This window comes from Xiphophorus maculatus, chromosome 8 (assembly GCF_002775205.1).
Source record: "Xiphophorus maculatus strain JP 163 A chromosome 8, X_maculatus-5.0-male, whole genome shotgun sequence".
In the NCBI taxonomy this organism is placed as follows: domain Eukaryota; kingdom Metazoa; phylum Chordata; class Actinopteri; order Cyprinodontiformes; family Poeciliidae; genus Xiphophorus; species Xiphophorus maculatus.
In genome coordinates this window covers 24,572,565-24,591,648 of record NC_036450.1, presented here as the reverse complement: position 1 = coordinate 24,591,648, position 19,084 = coordinate 24,572,565, and the positions used below count along the sequence as shown (strand labels likewise).

At 38.9% G+C, this 19,084-nt stretch overlaps 1 protein-coding gene across 3 annotated transcripts in view; it reads right to left on the bottom strand.

Annotated features, from left to right (window-relative positions):
- The window catches only part of LOC102236192 (tetratricopeptide repeat protein 28-like), a 115,198-nt gene that overhangs the window by 84,051 nt on the left and 12,063 nt on the right, over window positions 1-19,084 (bottom strand). Inside the window, exon 1 of one of the 3 annotated variants that reach the window (XM_023338512.1) lies at window positions 2,791-3,024. The exons of the other annotated variants lie outside the window; for them this stretch is intronic. Coding sequence (XP_023194280.1) covers window positions 2,791-2,817 — 27 coding nt within the window. The 5' untranslated portion in view covers window positions 2,818-3,024. Of the gene's footprint in view, window positions 1-2,790; window positions 3,025-19,084 lie in introns of those variants that run through there. 3 annotated transcript variants of the gene reach the window in all.

Sequence of the window (19,084 nt, the reverse complement as noted above, 5' to 3'; positions counted from 1 at the left end):
AGTTCAGAGGTTTTCATGTTGTCTCCTTCAGTGGTGCAGCGCCTCCACAGGCAAGGAAGGGAACAGGTTTCTCAAAGGGTTTATATTACAGTGTAACAAAAAAACCGCACAGTTTTTTTTGTTACAGTGCATTTCTCTTTAGTGTGACAGAGAACCGCAGCAAATAAAAATCAAACAAATTTTGAATTTGGTCCCCAATCGAACCCAGTCTACTGGACTATCGGGTGTGAAAACACCCTGAACCTTTAAACCCATACTGTGTCTCAAGAGAGCCCTGATCTTCTGGAGCGCTGGAGACTGTAGATCAGCTCAATAATCTGTCTGTTCTGTCCCATATCTCATTAATATTGCAGATATTAGGTCATGAATTATACATTTAACAAGACAAGCTATTACAACCCGCCCAGTGGGGAACACATATGTGCACATACATTTCAAAATAATGAATTCAGTATTTGATCTGGTTCCAAATGCAATGTAAACAGCCTCATGACGGAGCTCCAGAAAATGTTAAAATGGTCAGGAGACTGACAAGCTGATATTCTGGTCTGCTGATGATGGGGGAGTGGGGAGGGGGGTATTTCAAATTTAAACAGTCACATACATCCAAGTCACAAAGGTCAAGTGCAGCATGAAACATATGAGAAAAGGTGCACTGCTCAGATGAGACCAAAATTAAATCTGAACACAACTACAGTATCTCGTACTATGGAAAAGTTCACCTTCTAGCAGGTCAAAGATCGTAAACATGCAGGGAGAAGCTACAACTGAATGGTTTAGCTCAGGGGTGTCCAAACCTTTTATCATATGGGTCACAATTGTCAGCTCAAAGCTGCTCGCGGGCGGAAAAAAATAAAATAAAATACTGTTTTCAAAATCTAAAATTCCTAAAAATGTGGTAATTTATTTTTAGACCTACTCAACAACATACTAAACAGAAACTAGTATAATAAAACAAAGCAGATTGTTTTTTGTAGGAACGATATTGTAGATTCTAAACATCAAATGTTTTTTTTGCATGTTTCTCTTGTTATACAAAAGGCATTCAAATTACTCATTATTCTGGGCTCGACTGCAAAAATATCTTCTGTTCTCAACAATAAAACAGGATCTAGGTCAGTTTTCATTTGAAAACACTTGCTTTATTTAGCCAAGTTTTAATACAGAAATTAAAAGCAGATTTGGATGTACTTTACAGTAAAAGTCAAAGCGTAGATGTGCTCCTCGTTACCATGACAGTAGAAAGAAACCAGGAAGCTTGGAACAGATGATCATATTGTGTTGCGTCTAACAGTCTTGTAAGTAGATTTTGGCTCAAAAGTCACAGTTTTGTCCTAATTTATTCTTCAATTGTGTTCAGGGACCGCAAAAAAAAAAAAAAAAAAAAATCAGTTCCGGGGCCTTACATGGCCCCCGGACCACAGTTTGAACTCTGTTCATTTAGATCAGATCACATGCATGTGTTAGAATGGCCCATTCAACTCAATTCAAATTCAAAAGTACTTTATTGATTCCAAAAGATAATAATTAAGTGATGTTGAAACTCATAAATATATGGTAAGATTAATAAAGTCAGAGTTTCCCACAGTGTATTATAAGCCTGGCGGGCCACCAGGCTTTACTTGCTCCCCCACCAGCCTTAGCATTGTTTACTTATTTTAGTTTGTTTAATTATTGCATTTTTTAAGACTTCATAGTTTGTGTTTAGGTATTCATTTTCCAGTCTTCCAATAACATAAGTGTTATTTTCAAATCTTCTGTCAACTTTAAGCATCTTTTAGCTCAAAAACATGGCTTGGCACGTTTTCTGGCTGAAACCCCTGAAAGTGATGTTCACAGGTGTTTTCCTGATCTTGAGCTGTTTTTGTAAAGAAAAAGGAGCAAACATAAAAGTCTACGTGCAAAACACCTAGACAGGTGAACAAAAGGACAACAAAAAGTGCTTCCATTACTGCAGCTTGAATCCAAATACACACTACACTTGTCTACGTAAAAACACGTGTTTTATTTCCCGTTCACGTCAGAATCAGACGCAGCTTTTTGTTGGTCTGTCACGGAAAATTGCCATGAAATACGTTGAATGCCGTGGCTGTAATTGGACAAAATGTGAAACAATTCAGGATGTCTGAACACTGCACAATAAGCCATCACTCTGAGCCAGAGGGTCAGCCGAGGTTAAACAGAGAAGAAAACCTAGATAACTCCTAAAGCAGCCAGTTTCTCTACACAGTAGATTTAAGGTTTTGCCAGAATGAAACTACAACCCAGAAACTGTCAGCAGCAACAGAAGACCAGCAGTCCCAAATACTCACAATCATCTTATAGTCAGAATTCACTTATTCTAATGTACAGTAAACACAGCAACATTTAAAAAAAAAAAAAAGCAACTCCTGAAGGCTGTGCAAATAAATAAATATGAAAAAAAACAAAACAACAATTGGGATGTTAAGAAAATGAAGAGGTTTGAATGAATTTGTGGCATTCAGGGCGATTTCTAGCTTCTAAATATCCAGGTGTCCCAAAAATAACTTCCTCTTAGCTGTGAATGGTGACTTTTCATTTAGCTTTGTGGAATTTTTCCTCTTATAATCCTCTAATAATCCCATCCAGGCATGTTGCAGAAGTGTCTCTCTGAAAAGGGGACTATTAACGGATTATCCTTAATAAAGTGGCCGTGACTGCGCTTTCTTCCTGAGGGCTTAAAAAGCTCCGCTAATCCAAAGATGTGTCACTCACTCACTCCGTTGTTCTGCCGCAACTTTGGAGAGAAAACGCAGAGTTTTTTCTCACCTTCTTCCGGGGCTGCCATTTCATCATATTTGTAAGGCAGGTCGGCGCAGCAGCAAAGTGTCACAACAGTGGCAGAGGCATGTCAAACGCCTCGATCAGGACCGCCGAGCGAAGAACGGGTTAGGGAGGGATGTGTGTGATGTAGGAGGGAGGTTGTTATAATCCAGATATAATGAGGCAGCAGAGCGATCGGTTCGGTTATCCAGCAGCGGCGGTTCCTGCAGCTCTCGACGCTCCGAGGACGCAACTGAGGCGAGAGGAGAGCAGAGGAGAGGGAAACCCAACACCCCCCGTCCCCCGTCTCTCCTACACACTCCCTCTCTTTCTCTCTTACACACGCAGACACACTGGACTTCAATTTTTTTTGTTGAATCCTAATAAGAAGAAGTATTTATTGTCCTAAAATAACCTGGTATTCATAAATGCCAAATATCATGCATTTAAAAGGGAAGTATGTGTTTTCCAGGCATGTAGCGTCATTTTATAGCACAATCTAGTAACTCTGTTGCTTTCAATTGTTATAACAAGTGTTATAAAATGACTGCAATTTAACACATAGAAATTGAGTCTCTGTCTCTTTAAGAAACTCCTGCTCTTTCTGAAACTCCACCTTCAGGAAGTATTTAAACACTTCGATCTTTTGTGTGAACCTGCATACCTCAGTGTTGCTGTTACACCTGAATTTCACAACTGTGGGATAATAAAGGATATTTCTAAAATAACTTTCTGATTGGCCAATTGTCAAAATTTTTTAAGCTATTTTGCTTTCCAAGCTATAGGCAGTAGGAACCACCCAGCAACCCTAAGCAAAAAACCCTAAGAAGGCCTGGCCGACTAAAATCAGAAGGTATGAATGTAATAATTACTGAATAGTGAAGAAAAGTGAGAAACAAGATTCTAAAATTTGATGTTTCTTTGGATATTTTGAAGCATTGTCTGTGGGTTAGCAAAGGCTTTCCCTGGCCAGAAGCTAATGCTGTTTGGGGTGCCATGACATAAAAAGTTTAGGCACCACTGTTCTATAACACAAGCTTTAACTAGTGTCTCTGATGTAGGAGTAAGAACAAGAACTGATTAAAATGCTATTCTTTGTTTATTTACAAATGAAATCAAGGACAAAGTCATATAGTTCAGCCAGAAAGTATTTGTATTTAGATTTAAAACTATGAAGTTTGTTTCTGATAAATATGACATGAATCTGGAAACAGGCGATTCAGTCTTGGGAAAAGCAATCCACCTGATTTTTATTTCCATTTTAATTAGAAATGGCTTACTGAAAATAATTTCTACTTTTCTAAGCAATCACAAAAAAGAAATCATTCCTCCACAATACAGCAAGCAAACTCTTCTTCTCATTTCTGGGCAGCTCTTCCACACGTTTCCTCTGGGATCAGTTTATCTGTGGGGATGAAATCAAAAGCCTCCATGCCATCACCCTAATCTTTAGCTTTCACCACAGATTCTTTATTGGATTCAAGTTGGGACTCCAAAACGTTAATATCACTTCCAATTAAGAGTGATATGTTTTAACTATATTAGATCATAAGGAAACACACTGCAGCCCTTTCTTTTATCACAAAACAATAAGCTGCAACTTAGGCACACCACAAGAGGGCGCTCATACCATTGACAAGACATTCCAGAAGTTTGATGATTTTGATCTTTTGAGGTTGTGTTTGTGTGTCTGTGTGTGTGTGTGTGTGTGTGTGTGTGTGTCTGTGTGTGTGTGTGTGTGTGTGTGTGTCTGTGTGTGTGTGTGTGTGTGTGTGTGTGTGTGTGTGTGTGTGTGTGTGTGTGTGTGTGCGTGTGTGTGTGTGTGTGTGTGTGTGTGTGTTGCATCCTGTCCTGCTTTACTTTTATTTTGGCTCCTTCTTCCATTACTTTATTTAATGATGTTCTCTTGTTTCCTCTTGTTACTCATCAACTCACCACAAATTAAGACACTTAAGGACTTTATGGAAAACAACAGTTTACAGTTCTCCTCCTCCTTCAGCTCTAACAGTTTGGGAGTGTATATTAAAGCTCTGTCCAGGGGGAACAGGTTTTTCAAACCGCTGTAGTTCATTTTAACACAGTGCAGCGTGAAAGTAAACCACAGCGGCTGAAAATGCAAAAACGCAATTTTGATCCCCAATGGAAGTAAGTCAACCAGACTACCAGGTGTGAAAACATCCTAAGATGCTTCTTTGTTTTGCACAGTAAAGTTCCCTTTATAAATTTAACTGTATTTTAGAAACTGAAAAGGGTTTTTGAGATACTTTGTCATTTTTGTGATTCTATCAACTATTCATGAACAACAGTCCTTTATGCAACTCCTTTGAAAGGATCAGAGATCAGGGCTGCCCGTCTCTGGCTTGGTCCCTTGCTTTTTCTGCACTGAATTCTTTCAGATTTATTGAAAAGTTAAAAATGTTATGCACTACAGAGGATGAAATATGCAAATCCCTTTCCTTCCCCCCCTCCCTTTAAAGAGCATCTCTGTAAAATTTATGATCTTATTGAGATTTTAACAACCCAGAGATCCTCTGCAGGTCGCCAATCCTTGAACATCATCTTTTTCTAGGCACTGCTTTTGAGCTAAATTAAAAATGATAATCAACTGAAGTCACACCTTTAGAAATAACATGATTTTTACTCTCTACTGCAGCAGCTGTAGCCTCTACAGCTTCAGACTCAGCATCTTCCTCAACTTCCACTTCTTTTACAAGTTATCCTTTACTACTGCTGTTAGTTATTCTCTTGTAGTTTGATGAAGATACCTAAACAGCTAACAGTGATGGTCTCTCTTTCTGTTTAGCAACCATATCAGTCATCTGTATAATACCATGAAACATTGGGAAAACATCATAAAGCAGAATGGAATATTACCAAATTATGTTTATCTCATATTTGAAATAGCCAAATGGTGTCCTTACTGCTTCCGGTGCCTGATGAACCAATCAAAAATACTCAAAGAATGCATCACAGCAGTCAGCCAAGGAGTGATGATTTCTTCAACCGAAATCATAAAGCTAGGTTTATAGTAGAGGGACTGAACTGAGTGGAAAGGTCCTTGCACCAGTCGCGCTGTTCCCGCCTCTGCGCATTGGCCTCGCGTCGTCTGGCTGCTCTGTCTGGTCGCCCCCCTCTGAACTGTTGTTGTATCTTGGGGCAGGTCGCGCCTTTCACTCAAACTGGACTATAGTCCTATAGTCCTTTGCTATAGCAAAGCAGGTTCGCCTGTACCGGCATAAACCCTCTACGTGCCACTACATTATTGTTGTCTTTACTTTCTAGAGATAATTTGAGGATGCCTTTGAGTAGTTAGACTGTTTTCACACCGACAGAACAGACATAGAGGGATGTGGAGTATGCTACAAATCAGAGGTTCTCTGGTGTTGCAATGGTCAGGAAGTGCTGTTTGAAATCAGAGCTGGGGAAGTGGTAGGGGTTTATGTCGATCTGTGGAGCTAAGTGGGCAAGGACAATGGATTCCACAGAGAAACCTTAATAAGTAAAGTGAGGCTCTAAAAAAGTCTGGAGTAAAAGGGTGGAGAAAATCAAAAGCTGTTCTACACAAAATAGTTTTTGTGTGCAATGTTGTTTTTTCCATCTGAGAGCTGAAATAGCTGAGGGATTTTTAGATGTTCATGTGTGCGTTATAGCTCTATAACGCAATGGGCTGGTCCAATCAATAACCAATAAAGTTCACAGAGGGATGGTGAAGTTAAGCTGTGGTGACAGATAAATATCACTGAACAACACCATTCCTAAAGCAGAACAGAAACGCTCTGGGTGAGGCTGCCGCTGATGGATGACTGTTGTTTAAAGAACAAAAACAAATCCACTGTCACAACAAAGGCTCAGAGTTTTGGTTTATTACAGATGTACAGTTGAAAAGAGATACTTGCATATTGTGTGTATAGCCTACATATAGATATACTGTATATATATAGATAAAAACTGTTCAGATTTTGTTGCTTTTGATGCAAATATCCTAAAAATGTTCTAAAACCCCAACTTCAAACAGACATCATCAGTCTTTACAGCCGCTTGCTTCCACTATGTGTTGTCAAATGTGTTGTCACTAGGCAAATACTCAGCCTCTCAAAATGAACGGGTCAACAGACTTTTTTGTCTGGACTGTTTATGCATGACAGCAGGCAGGGAGGATCTTGAATCGACGAAAAGTAAAGTTCAAAAAGGGATAGTGAAGGTAAACCATAGTGACATAAATATCACCAAACATGTTCCTAGAAAACAAGCAGACACACACTGAAGATGCAACTTTCTATAGATGGACAGAAAGTTGATCAGTTCCAACTGGAGCCCGGAAATTCAAAAATCTGATATCTTATCAATCAGTGAACACACCATAACTTTACCAGGTTGAAAACCAAACCCATCCTGACAGAAGTGGACTTGAACGCATCAATATCAACTGCTATTTAGCTGTTAAATTCACAGCTTGTATAGGAAACCCGTAGCCATGTCTCCATTAATGTTTTTTTATATACATATAAAAACAGTTGATGGAAACGGCAAGACACAAAATATTAACTTCCTCTATTTCATAAAAAAAGCTTTAATACTCAGTTAAGATGGTTTTTGGTTTTTCGAAATTAAAAGGAAAATGGAAACACATTTGCTGAATAATTTCTATCATAGCAAACTTTCCCATTTATTGGTAGGTCTGTGTTTTACTCTGAACATTTCAGAATGGGGGTCAAGGTTCGCTCCCATCCACTGGTGGTGGCAGAAAGCGACAAAAATTTCTAAGTCCAAGCCTTCAGCATTGTGGGGAGAACTTTCTGCATTTTTCTGAGATGTGTAATCCATGGTAGTTTGCAACTACCATGCAAACTACTAATATGTCCAATATGAAGAAAGAAGTAAGAAGAAAACAAATAATAAGGACTATGATATATATCTGCATTAACATCGGTACCAGATGATGTTTGTCATGATGTTTGGGATCGGTCCGATAAGTAGAACTAGGCTGATATTAATAACCTACATTTATTTTGCTTTGCGTTTCTGGAGGGGGAAGGAACAGGGTCGGTATTTGCTTGGTCATGTGACAGTGACAGTGATGCAGCAAAGAATTGAAGGAAAATCTATTTGTAATGTATACTGTATAATATCGGCTTTCAGCCAGTATCACTATTGGCCCAAATTTGCAAATTGGTGCATCCCAAATGGATAAAATATAAAATATTTTAATTATGTGAATATATAATGAATTTCACTGATCAAGTGTTTATGTATCATGTTTTGTGTATCCCATAATCCCTACAAAGTGTTTTTTGTAATGTTGAGGGATGTCCTCAGTCTGCCGCAGGGTTAAACTGCAGATGTTATGATTTATATGCACCAGGCCCGTGACAGCGAGCGCGAATAAATGGTGATGTAACACAGTTGTAACTTTGCGAAGGAAGCAGGAGGAATAAGGTAGCAGATGACAGACTGCACCTCCTCCTTCTCCACCAACTTCACTCTGCTGACGTCTTTTGAAAACTCGACACGGCCAGAAAGAAAGCCGACTGTCAGCCGTATGACGGAAGTTAAAGTGCAGAACAGAAATGCAGACACGTGAGGACCTGCAGCCAGGAGACGCAGCGCATCAGAGCCAGTTAATTAGGATGATCGGCTTGACACCTTTCTACTCTGGGCTGTGATGAAACCAAACACCATGGAAGGCATAAGACGTGTTGGTAAAGAGAGAATTAATAATTCACCACACTATTCTGACCGCCCAGGCGATCCGTTCCACCTTTGGCTGAATTCTTATAGAAGCGTGGATGTCAACGTCTCAAATGCTGTAACATATGCCACCTGTAGCTACAAGCTGCAGCTAACCTTTTCCATATGATAGAACAAAAAGCATGTACAGATTAAAGAGAACGTTAGAAATAAAACAACATGACACTCAATTCAATAAGTTGGCCAAAATGTAAAAAATGTGCCTGATTTGTAAAAAAAAAATGCAATCCATGATTTTACATATACTAAATTATGAACTTTTAGGTAGGAAATTATCTTTTGTCCAGATGTCTTACAAGTAAGAACATACTGATGTTTACATATCACTACTAAAGCAAATTAAAAATTACATCTTTTTTTATCTACGTCTTGTAGGATTTTTCTACGACCATCTACTATGGCCATTGAAGATAGAAAAAAAAAGAGTAGCAGTATATTTCTGCAAAAAAAAGTTTTACATTAATCTCAGAAATTTTCTAGAAAAAAGGTTGAAAATTTCAAAGCTTGAAAAGTCACAAATTTGCTAGAAAAAAATCGGAAAATTTTAGATTAATCTCAGAAATTTTCTAGACAAAAATGTGGATATTTCAGAGTATAAAAAAGTCAACAATTTTTGGTGTGAAAATGTCCAAAATTCAAAGATTTTTGACATTTGAAACATTTTTTTCCAGAAAATTTCTGAGATTCATCTAAAAATTTCTGAGTTTTGGGCCAGAAATTTCCTTTTTTTCCATTTCCAATAGCCCTTATGCACTGTTAAAGTGCATTGTTTTCAACTTATTTTCAAAATGTTATCAGAAAACATCAAAGCAGCCAAAAATATTTTTCATCCTCCTAAAAATGTGACTCCTGGTCACCTATATCACATTACTTTCAATGACTGAAACCAGAAGCCAGAAGCCCTGCACCAAAAACAAAATAAAATAAAATCTATTCACGTAAGATGGGGAAGAGGCCATCTGCAGAAAGGTGGCGCTCTCTCCATTACTGCTCCATAAAAACAAAATGGAGGATGCGTGGCAGGAGCTAAATTCCATTTAAGCACGTTAATGTCTCCATTTGTCATTCTGCCTCGCAAAGCAGACTAAAGTAGATCATGAGGATGCTTTGCATGCCAATAGATTAAAGCAGATTATAGACAGGCAATAATGATAAAACAACTGCAGCTGCAGAGCACACAGTTGACATACATAGTACAGCTCAGAGCCGCATCAAAAGTGTGAATTTAGACGTATAAATATAGTTTAAAAACATAACAGTCACTTTGGGATTAAAAGCAACTGTCAAAATGTAAGCAGTGATTTATCGATGAGTCGCAGTGAGACTTGACAGGTCTGCGGTGCTAGTTAGACGCCCGGAGCGAGAGAACAAACGCCTGCTGGGTTATTAAAAACATCAAAAGCAAACTGGAGTATTGAAACCCCCCAGTTTCAATCAACACTGTAACTACTGATGGAAGTATTTTTCCACTGAAAACGACCATCGCTGCACTCTGCCTCAAATCTGAACTGACATCATTTGGTTTTCCAATGATGTCACACAATAACGCAGTGTGTCTGAGGTCCGTCTGCCCATCCGTTGTCTTAAGATTAGGTTGCCGGGCCAACAGGTCCAGCTCATTCTGGAGAATCCCAAGATGTTCGCAGGCCAGACGAGACATCTCAGTCCCTTCGTTGAGTTCTAGGTCTCCAATAGGGTCTCCTTCCAGTTGGACGTTTTCCCTGAAAATCTTCCAAAGGAAAACAACTAGGGTGCATTCGGATAAAATGTCCGGACCACCTCCACTGATTATTTTCAATGCGGAAAAGCAGCAGCTCTACTTTAAGCTCCACCAGGTGAGGAGGGGTCCTCACCTTTTGTCTACAACTGAGTCTAGCCACAGTCTGAAGGAAGCCCATCTCGACTGATTGTACCAGTGTTTGGTGTGTGTTTAAATGCTGATTTTCTTACCTTAAAATAGAATGTTAATAGTATTAACTAATCCAAAAGAGGAAACGTTTAGTCTGAAAGAAAATTTATGTGCTTTTATATAATGGATGTAAATATTAAGTTTCAACTATTATGGTGTTTTGACACCTGACAGTCCGGTCGACTCGGTTCGATTGGGGATCAAAACTGCAACACACTAAATTTTCAGCTAGTGTGGTTCTCTTTCACTCCACAAACCCTTAGGAAAACCTATTCCCCTCCCCACCTGTGGAGGCGCTGCACCAATAACCACTGAAGGAAACAACCTGAAAACTCCAGAAGACAGTGAGACATTAAACCAGATTTTAACAGTTGTAGGATTTCTCTTTTGCCTTTGACAAGCTATTTCTCCAGCTAGCGCAAGACTCGCATGTTTGTTTTGGTTGCATTTACCCAGAATTCCCTGCTCTGTAGTCTGCTTCCTGCTTTTGGGGCGGTTTCCTGTCTGCTTGGTGTCAACATATGCATTCAAACCCTTTGAAAAGGGTTCGATTGCTCATTCATGGCTCCCCAAACGAGGAAAGATTGAAATCAGAAATAATTTCCATTCAAATCTCTACGTCGTTGTTGAGGCCAGACAGTGAGAGCTTAGTGGTACTGAACTAGAACCACACCGGCATGTAAATGAACCACAGTGACATTTGCTGGTGCATAAACATGCTGACCTTAATGGTCCTCTTTTCCATAACCGCTGCTTGTTCAGGGGCTCTGTAAACAAGATGAGGTTCAGAACAAGGGTCAGAGATGGAAGAAGATCAAATGGAATTATACAAATATGATATATGTTTTAAATCTGTTAGCTTGGTTAAATGGGAACAGCTTAGGTGAACATTAATGACTAACTTCTACTATATATATATACACATTGCACTAAATGGAATCAATGAAAATTGAGACATTTTGTTCCCATTTTAACAAACTAATAGGAGGATGATTCAGCTTCAGAATGTAAAACTCTGCATGCGTGTCCTACCTCGCAACACATTAAAGTTTTAAAGTGATCAAATGCTTCTTTACCGAGTTAGACAACTACAGCTGATCTTAAGCCACACACAGCCCCCGGATCCCATCAATAATGTACAAGTAGCTTTAATGAAAGCGTGCGTATGCGTCGGTGAGAAAGGTTTGTTTACGCTCGTGGCTGGCGCCAACCTCATTTCTTTTTCATAAAAAAGTGTAAACTGCACATTTGCAACCTGCTACAAGCGGCAAACAAAGAAGCAGCACAAGCGCGCAGACACCAGAGGCATGCAAATAGTGTTACTCCAGCAGACTGGAGTCATTAAAATACACTTCAGCTCCGCGTTATTCAGAAAAGACACAAGGATGAGATTCTACAAGGGAGAAGGGGGGGAAACTAAAAGGAAAGAAAAATCAACAAATGCTGCCTCACAGGTGAGCTACATGATATTAAGCAAACATTCAACCGTGATGTGGGACAAGCACACAGACACTGAGGAGCTACAGGGGGAAAAGCAGAAGTTCATGTTTGTTTCATGTTAACAGGGGAAAGTGGATTAGGTAGCAGTAATAAGTTCAGTGTTCCCAAAACTATTCTCAGGGGTTTACTGAGATAAAGGTAAAAACAACGGTTCAAGAGGTTACACTCTGCAGTCATTTTATTGAAAGTGATGGGAAAATGTGTCACAGCTTCTGGGCAAAGATTCACCCAAACAGATGTGTGGGGGTTTTCTTTAACTACCGTATTTTTCGGACTACAAGCCGCTACTTTTTTCCCATGCTTCGAACCGCGCGACTTATATATGTATCTACTGTATGTACTCTATAGTCCGGAAAATACGGTAATTGCCAGTTCAGTCGAGGTTTATCACCACCATTTTGTGAAACACAAATTCCAGTTTAATCTCTGAAATGTGTTATTTGTGGTGTTTCCTTGTTTTGTACCATGTATCATGTGGTCAGTATTGGAGATAGTAAGTAACTTTATGGAACCACCTTTTCTCCCCCCGATATCTAATGATTGACCATCTGCGGACAAAAGTTCAACGACTTATACACAGTCCACTAGAGCCCCCAATAATTATTGGCTTAAACAAAAGATGGGCGGGACTGCTGTCCTGGTGGAGCCAATCCAAGCATCCGACATGCCAGTGTGAGTTAATCTTCACCAGCGCAGACAAAGTGTTTGCATAGATTGAATAATATTATTTTCAGGACTTTGCTTATTCACTGGTCATTTCCCCAGTAAGTTCTACACTTTCCACTTCTATTACGTTTTAGGACATAATACAATCTAATTAGTTGAAAAGAATTCCTTGTTTACTGATAACTGAGGTAATATATATATCTATAAATATATATACTCTGTACAAAAATACAAACGCCCCATGTCAAGCATAAGAGTGTTATGAGCATTTGGGTTATGCAATATATAGAGAAACTCAAAATATATTTTCAGTAATTACTGATCTTTACATCGGCAGCAACAACATAATATTTAAATTATACTATTTAATATTATTATAACACTTAAATTAAATTGTTCTTGATTAAAGTGTAAAACGAGAGGTAGATATGTGATGGTGCGATGTGGTTATTAACACATTTAACACAATTCAATGATGATTCAACTAAAAGACAAAAAGTCAGAAAAAATCTATGTTGTGTTTACAGAAAACCGAGAACTTAAAGATCCATATTAAACGGTTACAACAAAGTTTCAACTTGCTTAAAATATATTTTTGAAGGTTTAAAAAAAAGAAACATTATACCACAGTCAGCCATGACACAGTGGTGTTATTTCAGCGCTGGAATGGTCACTGGATGGACTCTGCCCTTCTTTTTCTCTTCTCCCCCATCCCCCTTTCTTTTAGCGTTGGACAGCTAATCCAAAAAAAATGAAGAAAAAATCTGAAAAAGTCTTATAGCTCTTAGACCTTGAATTGGTTGAATCAGAGGTAGCTGAAGGTTAATTTATTATGTTAGCAAAAGCTCCTTATAACAGTTTTCAGCATAAGTAGATTATTGGTTCTTGGTTGTTTGTTTTTGTTTTTAAAGCCCTTTTGTTGCGTTTTTTTTTATTATTTTTGATTCATAATGAATATATGCTTTGATTCAAGCAGAAGTTTCTGGTGTCCTTATTCCTGATAAAGTGACAAGAAATAAATGAACTCCTGGGACTTTTGAGGGCATAAAAAAATGATTGTTCAATGGGCTGAAAAAAAAATCAGATTAACAAATAGCTAATTTATTTAACTGATTTATCTACTAACTTATATTGTGGCGAGATTTACAGTGACGCTAATCCACACTCTTTGATTCTGCATGTTTCACAGCAGCATTGAAAGTTGTGACCCACTGCAAAAGTCAGATCGTCTCGCAGGTCTTACTGCCAGACACGCATCAAGATGACAAAGTCGACCCTGACCTGCGACCCTCGACCTTTTCCTTCAGCAGCTGGAAGATGAATTTGTTAGGAAAAACTGAGAGATGAGCTGCATATATTTATACGATCTCTGTCTCAGTCATCTCTGTGTGCAGCATCATCACTCTGTCTCCACACACGGAGACACATCACTTCTGCTACAAAACACACGGCCAAGGAACACTCGCACCTGCACACTCCACATGTCACCAAAAAGTCAGCATGATTGAGCACTTTCTACACCAAACAATGGCCACCAAACACACAGATGCACAACCTGGCAGTGACGAATGTTGCAGCTCGGCGTGTGCCTGCATGTGCAGCTACAGTCTGGGTCTTTGTGCGCTTTATGCTCCGGCTACTATTGCAACAATAACGCTCATTTTCTGAATTATTTACACACTTATTACAGCCGTTTCTATGACCGGCTACTGAAAACTCAGGTGGAGAGATGTACAGGACCATTTCTTTTCAATTAATTAGATTGCGAGTACGTTTTCAGACAAGCACTAACAGAAGTACCGCGAGAACTTAGAAGGTACAATTGTTTTAAAGAAAGAAGTTAGGAATGCACTAAAACGTTACGGCTTCTACGCATATTCACCACGCATGACTTAGCTACTTAAGAAAAAATATGTTAAAACGCTTTGAAGGTTCATAACGATCAACAAGCAAACCTGTGAAATACTGGGAGGTTATGGTCCGGTCAGATGAGACCAAAACTGAATTTTTAGGGGTCAAAGGTCATTGCACATCGCCCGAATTCCCCCATAAAAGCCGACTGGGAAGTTCACAGTTGGGAGCATCATGTTGAACATTATAGCTCAAATATATCATCTTTGCAAAATTAGGGTCGGGAAGGCAGGACTGTGATGCAGCTTTTAGCCTTGCCACTAGAGGGCGCGGTCGTTTTGTGAGTAATGTTTTTGTTTGGTGTTCATGAACGCAGCGTAAATCAGGAGAAGTCATGTTTAGAGGCAGTTTGTGTGAGAGTGTGTTTCCATAAAACTGGAGGGTAACAGATAAAGTGATCTGGACATTTTACCTCATTTTTAACCAAGCTAAGCTAAGTGTTACTTTAAAATGGTGAATTTTATTATGTTTAGTTGTTTTCTTATACTTTAACATTATAGGTTATTTAAAAAAAAAAAAAAACTGGAGTAATGGGAAAAAATATTTTATTTATTACTAAATGTGACTTAGGCTATAAGGTCATTGTGCGTAGTTGTAAGACCTAAAAGACATGTTTGTGGCTGTAACAGGTAATGTAGCCGACTTATATAGTAATCAGTGTTTACATTGGATTGTATAGTTGTATAGAGATCAGCAAATATCACCAGGACCAGTTCTTGTAAAATTGCTACAAAACTGGTTCTAACAAACACTCACTGAGCTTCAGATGAGCTTATTCACACTGTGATCCACAGTAACCTCCCAACAACTACAATGCTACCATGTGTGAATGCAAAACCACCAATTCATAAGTCACTTTTATCAGCTTTGATCACATAGAGTTCCAGACAACTCCTTTGACCTCCAACCAAGCAGACCTACAGCAAAGTTTAAGCTCTTTACCCAACATTTTCACTATCACTACTATTCACTTTCATGTGTCCTTCCATCTAAGTCTACGATAAAACGTCTAAACACAATGAAATTTGATCTTACTCTTCTGTCAAACCAGGGTGTTGCATTGGTAAAAAGCCATGAAGGAGTTAGCCAAACTGCTCATGGAACAATTAGCTTTTCCATGCCTAAAATACCGAAAACCGAGTTTGCACATACATTTTCCAAGTGTCTAACCAGAAGTGGCATCTCGCAGAGCGCGACAGGAAGTAGAGATATCTGGAGGGGAAAAATCGTTTAGCGATTCTGAAGTGTTTAGAACATCCTTCATCACTTTCAAAAAAACGGTTCTAGCATTCCCCTCAAAGATGAGCTTCTGCCTGAAACGCCTCTGGTCATTTATGAATTAAGAAGAATGCTGGCAATATCCCATACACATCTGAGTCTTCAAGAGTCAAACTGGCATCGTGGAGGTAAAGAAAGATCAGGTAGATATAAAGCATTACACATAAAATGAGAGTCAGGGGTGGGGGGGGAAACTAACAAAAATATATATTTATATGTCTCAAATTCATTGCAAAAACATACAATCTATACTCAATCTAATGTTAAAGTCTGAGCTTTCACTGCATCCTGGAGGCATAAACCTCTGAGCAGATTAAAACTACTGCAAAATAACTGCCACTAGTAAGGTAACAGTGTCAACGGCCTGTGTGTCTCTATGAATAAATTATTCCATAGCAACCAGCAAAACTACGCAAGACGTATCACTGCTTGTGCGTTGGACGTGCTGTTTATGCATAGTACATCAAGTCTGCTTACTAATAGCTAATTTGGTTAGTTTGTGCCTTATGGCAAGGTTGTAGTCACTTGTCCAAGCCAACAGGTACACTCAGGTACACTCTGTGTGTCTTTATGAGCAGCTTGCAGCTGCAGACCGGGCCTGCTGCGCTCCCTCAGGACGCTTATGAAGGTCGTTTTCAGCCAGCTGCCCCCAATATCACAGCGTCAGAGAGGAGAAGCCGCTAACAATTACACCAGAGAGATGGGCCTATTTAGCACCAGGGTTGTTGTTTAGCTATTTTCCGCGATAAAAATAATAAAATTATTCCAACAAAATAAAAACAACACACATTGGGCTTTTTTCTCTGTCTTAAAAAAATCATCTGTTTCCACTTTAGCCAATTACAATGCCTAAGAGGTTCTATTAATGATATTAAAGAGAAAGATAAAATAGCTTTTCCACACAATAGAATTATTCATCTTTACTACGCAGATGCTGTGTTGCTGAGGCAGACTGCTGAACTTTTAATTAGCGCTTTGCTCTCTGGGAAAAATATGATTTACTCTAACAAGCTGGAACATCCTGTCCTCCTGTAAACTCCTTAAGAGGTAGTGTTATGTAAAATCAACCTTTTTTGAGCTTTACATCATGTTTATAGTGTCATAAGAAACATACCTGGAGTGTTGCTTTGATTCTTTCATGCATGTTTAAGAAATCCTTTAATCTCCATGGCAACCATTCAGCTGTGCAAAACACCTGGGTGGATCTAGCCCCGCCTCCAAGACGCAGCTCCTCCTCAGAGCTGCTGTTTCTAAACATCTGAGCACCGAGCAGGCCACTGTGAGGCTCCATCAGACTAGCCAGCGGAAACTAGCAAACACCGGGTGGAACTGTCCATCTGCTAAACTCATTATACAAGCTACAGTACTTCTCAGTCCAACGCTGGTAAAAATGTTGCTACTTGAGTAGTGGGCAAATTATCTATCTAGATATACATATCTTTTCTTTTCTAACTGGTAAAATCAGATAGCATGGCTCACAGTTCCACTGTCATGCTGATGACACTAAGCTATATTTAACCATAAACCCATAAATCCCAATGAATTATAAAAAACTGGATGACATTAACTTTCTGCTTTTGAGTTCAGACAAGAGAGAAGTTGTCGTCTTTGGACCAGAACCTCTGAAATAGAAACTGATTGGTCAAGTCACCGAGTCCTGGTGGCATTAATTTGGCCTCTGATAACAAAATAAGGAACCTATATGTTATTTTTAACCAGGATGTGTCACTTTAATTTCATACATGTTCCTCTGGTTTCCTTCCGTTATATCTGGAATTTTGAAAAAATTAGAAATGTCCTGTCCAGGAGCGGCTGTGAAAAACCAGTTCATGATACTTCAGCACTGAACTACTGTAACTCTTTACTCTCCGCAAAATGCAGTTAAAAGCCTCCAGCCGATCCACAATGCAGCAGCAAAAGTTCTGACAGAAAGGAAAAAGAGAGAGATCATATTTCTGCTGGCTTAGCTTCCCTTCATCAGCTCCCTGTTAAATCCAAAATGCAGTTTTTTCTTTTTCAGTCAAAGTCCTCCTTCAGCAGCGTTGTCCTGCTCTCTCCTGTCCTTCTTTAACCGTTTTGTTTTGTGTTACCTCAGTCAGAGTGTCTGACAGCATCAAAGGAAGCTAAACGTTGCACTTCGTGGACATATTCGCTGGAACAGAGCAGCGTCTGTACAAATCAATTCAGAAAAAACAAAACAAAACAATGAACATGTGGAGCAGAAGCAAACTTTGCAAGCTTACAAAGCCTCGTCTTGAATTCCTATTTAACATCCCTGCAGTGACACTGTGTGACAGCAAAAGCCGCAGCAGCTTTTGAAGAGTTCCACTTAAACCCATGAATGCATAATTTAATTTGAGGGTGGCGTCGTGGGGGGGAGGGTGGGGTTAAAGATAAGCAGGAAACATTCAAGACAGAATTAACCCCATCTGACAGCGAAACTGCTGAGCCCTCCGTTCTCTAATCCTTTGACGGCTGCACATTTCCCTACTAATATGAAAATACAAGACGGAGAATGTTTCTTTTTTTATATTATTACAGGGCTGCAATTAACAACTATTTTAGTAATCAATTAATCCATCGAATATGCTGACGATTAATCAGATAAAAAATGAGCACATTCTACAGTTTTTATCTAACAACTTAAGTCTTTTTTTATATTGTAATAGAAATATATTTAGAAATTTTAGTAATTGATTATTCTGATAATGAATCAATCGGGTAAAATTTAGCATATTTTACAGAATTTTATTTAACCGCTTAGGCATTTTTTTATATACGTATTAGAAATACATAAAAATGCTAATAAACTCATTCCTTTTTAAAAGAAGAAAAAAAGATTTTGTTTAAAATGCAACAGCATGTGATACTTTAAGCGAATTTGAACCGTGTGAAGCTAAAGCTGTGCCATTTTAGGAGTTTTGGCTAAAACATATTTACAAGCAGAGGAGGGTTTTTTTTAATCCTAAATGCAAAATATATATTTATTTTGTAAAGATTTGGCTTAATTACTGGTTTGAACGCGTTGTGTTTTCAGCAAGTCGCCCTTTTTCAGAGTCTATATACTCCAGTTAATGATTAATCAACTACTAAATTAGTTGACGATTATCTCAATAATCGGTTAATTGGGAATAAATCAATTAATCGTTTCAGCCCTATGTTAGTATTTTTGATCATCTTCACTGAGACCGGTACAAACAAACAGTTGGTGCCACACATGCCCAGTTGAGCTGGCGCATCCAGCAGCTTGGCATGCCGTTGCTGTGGAAACGCCAAACAGATGAGCCT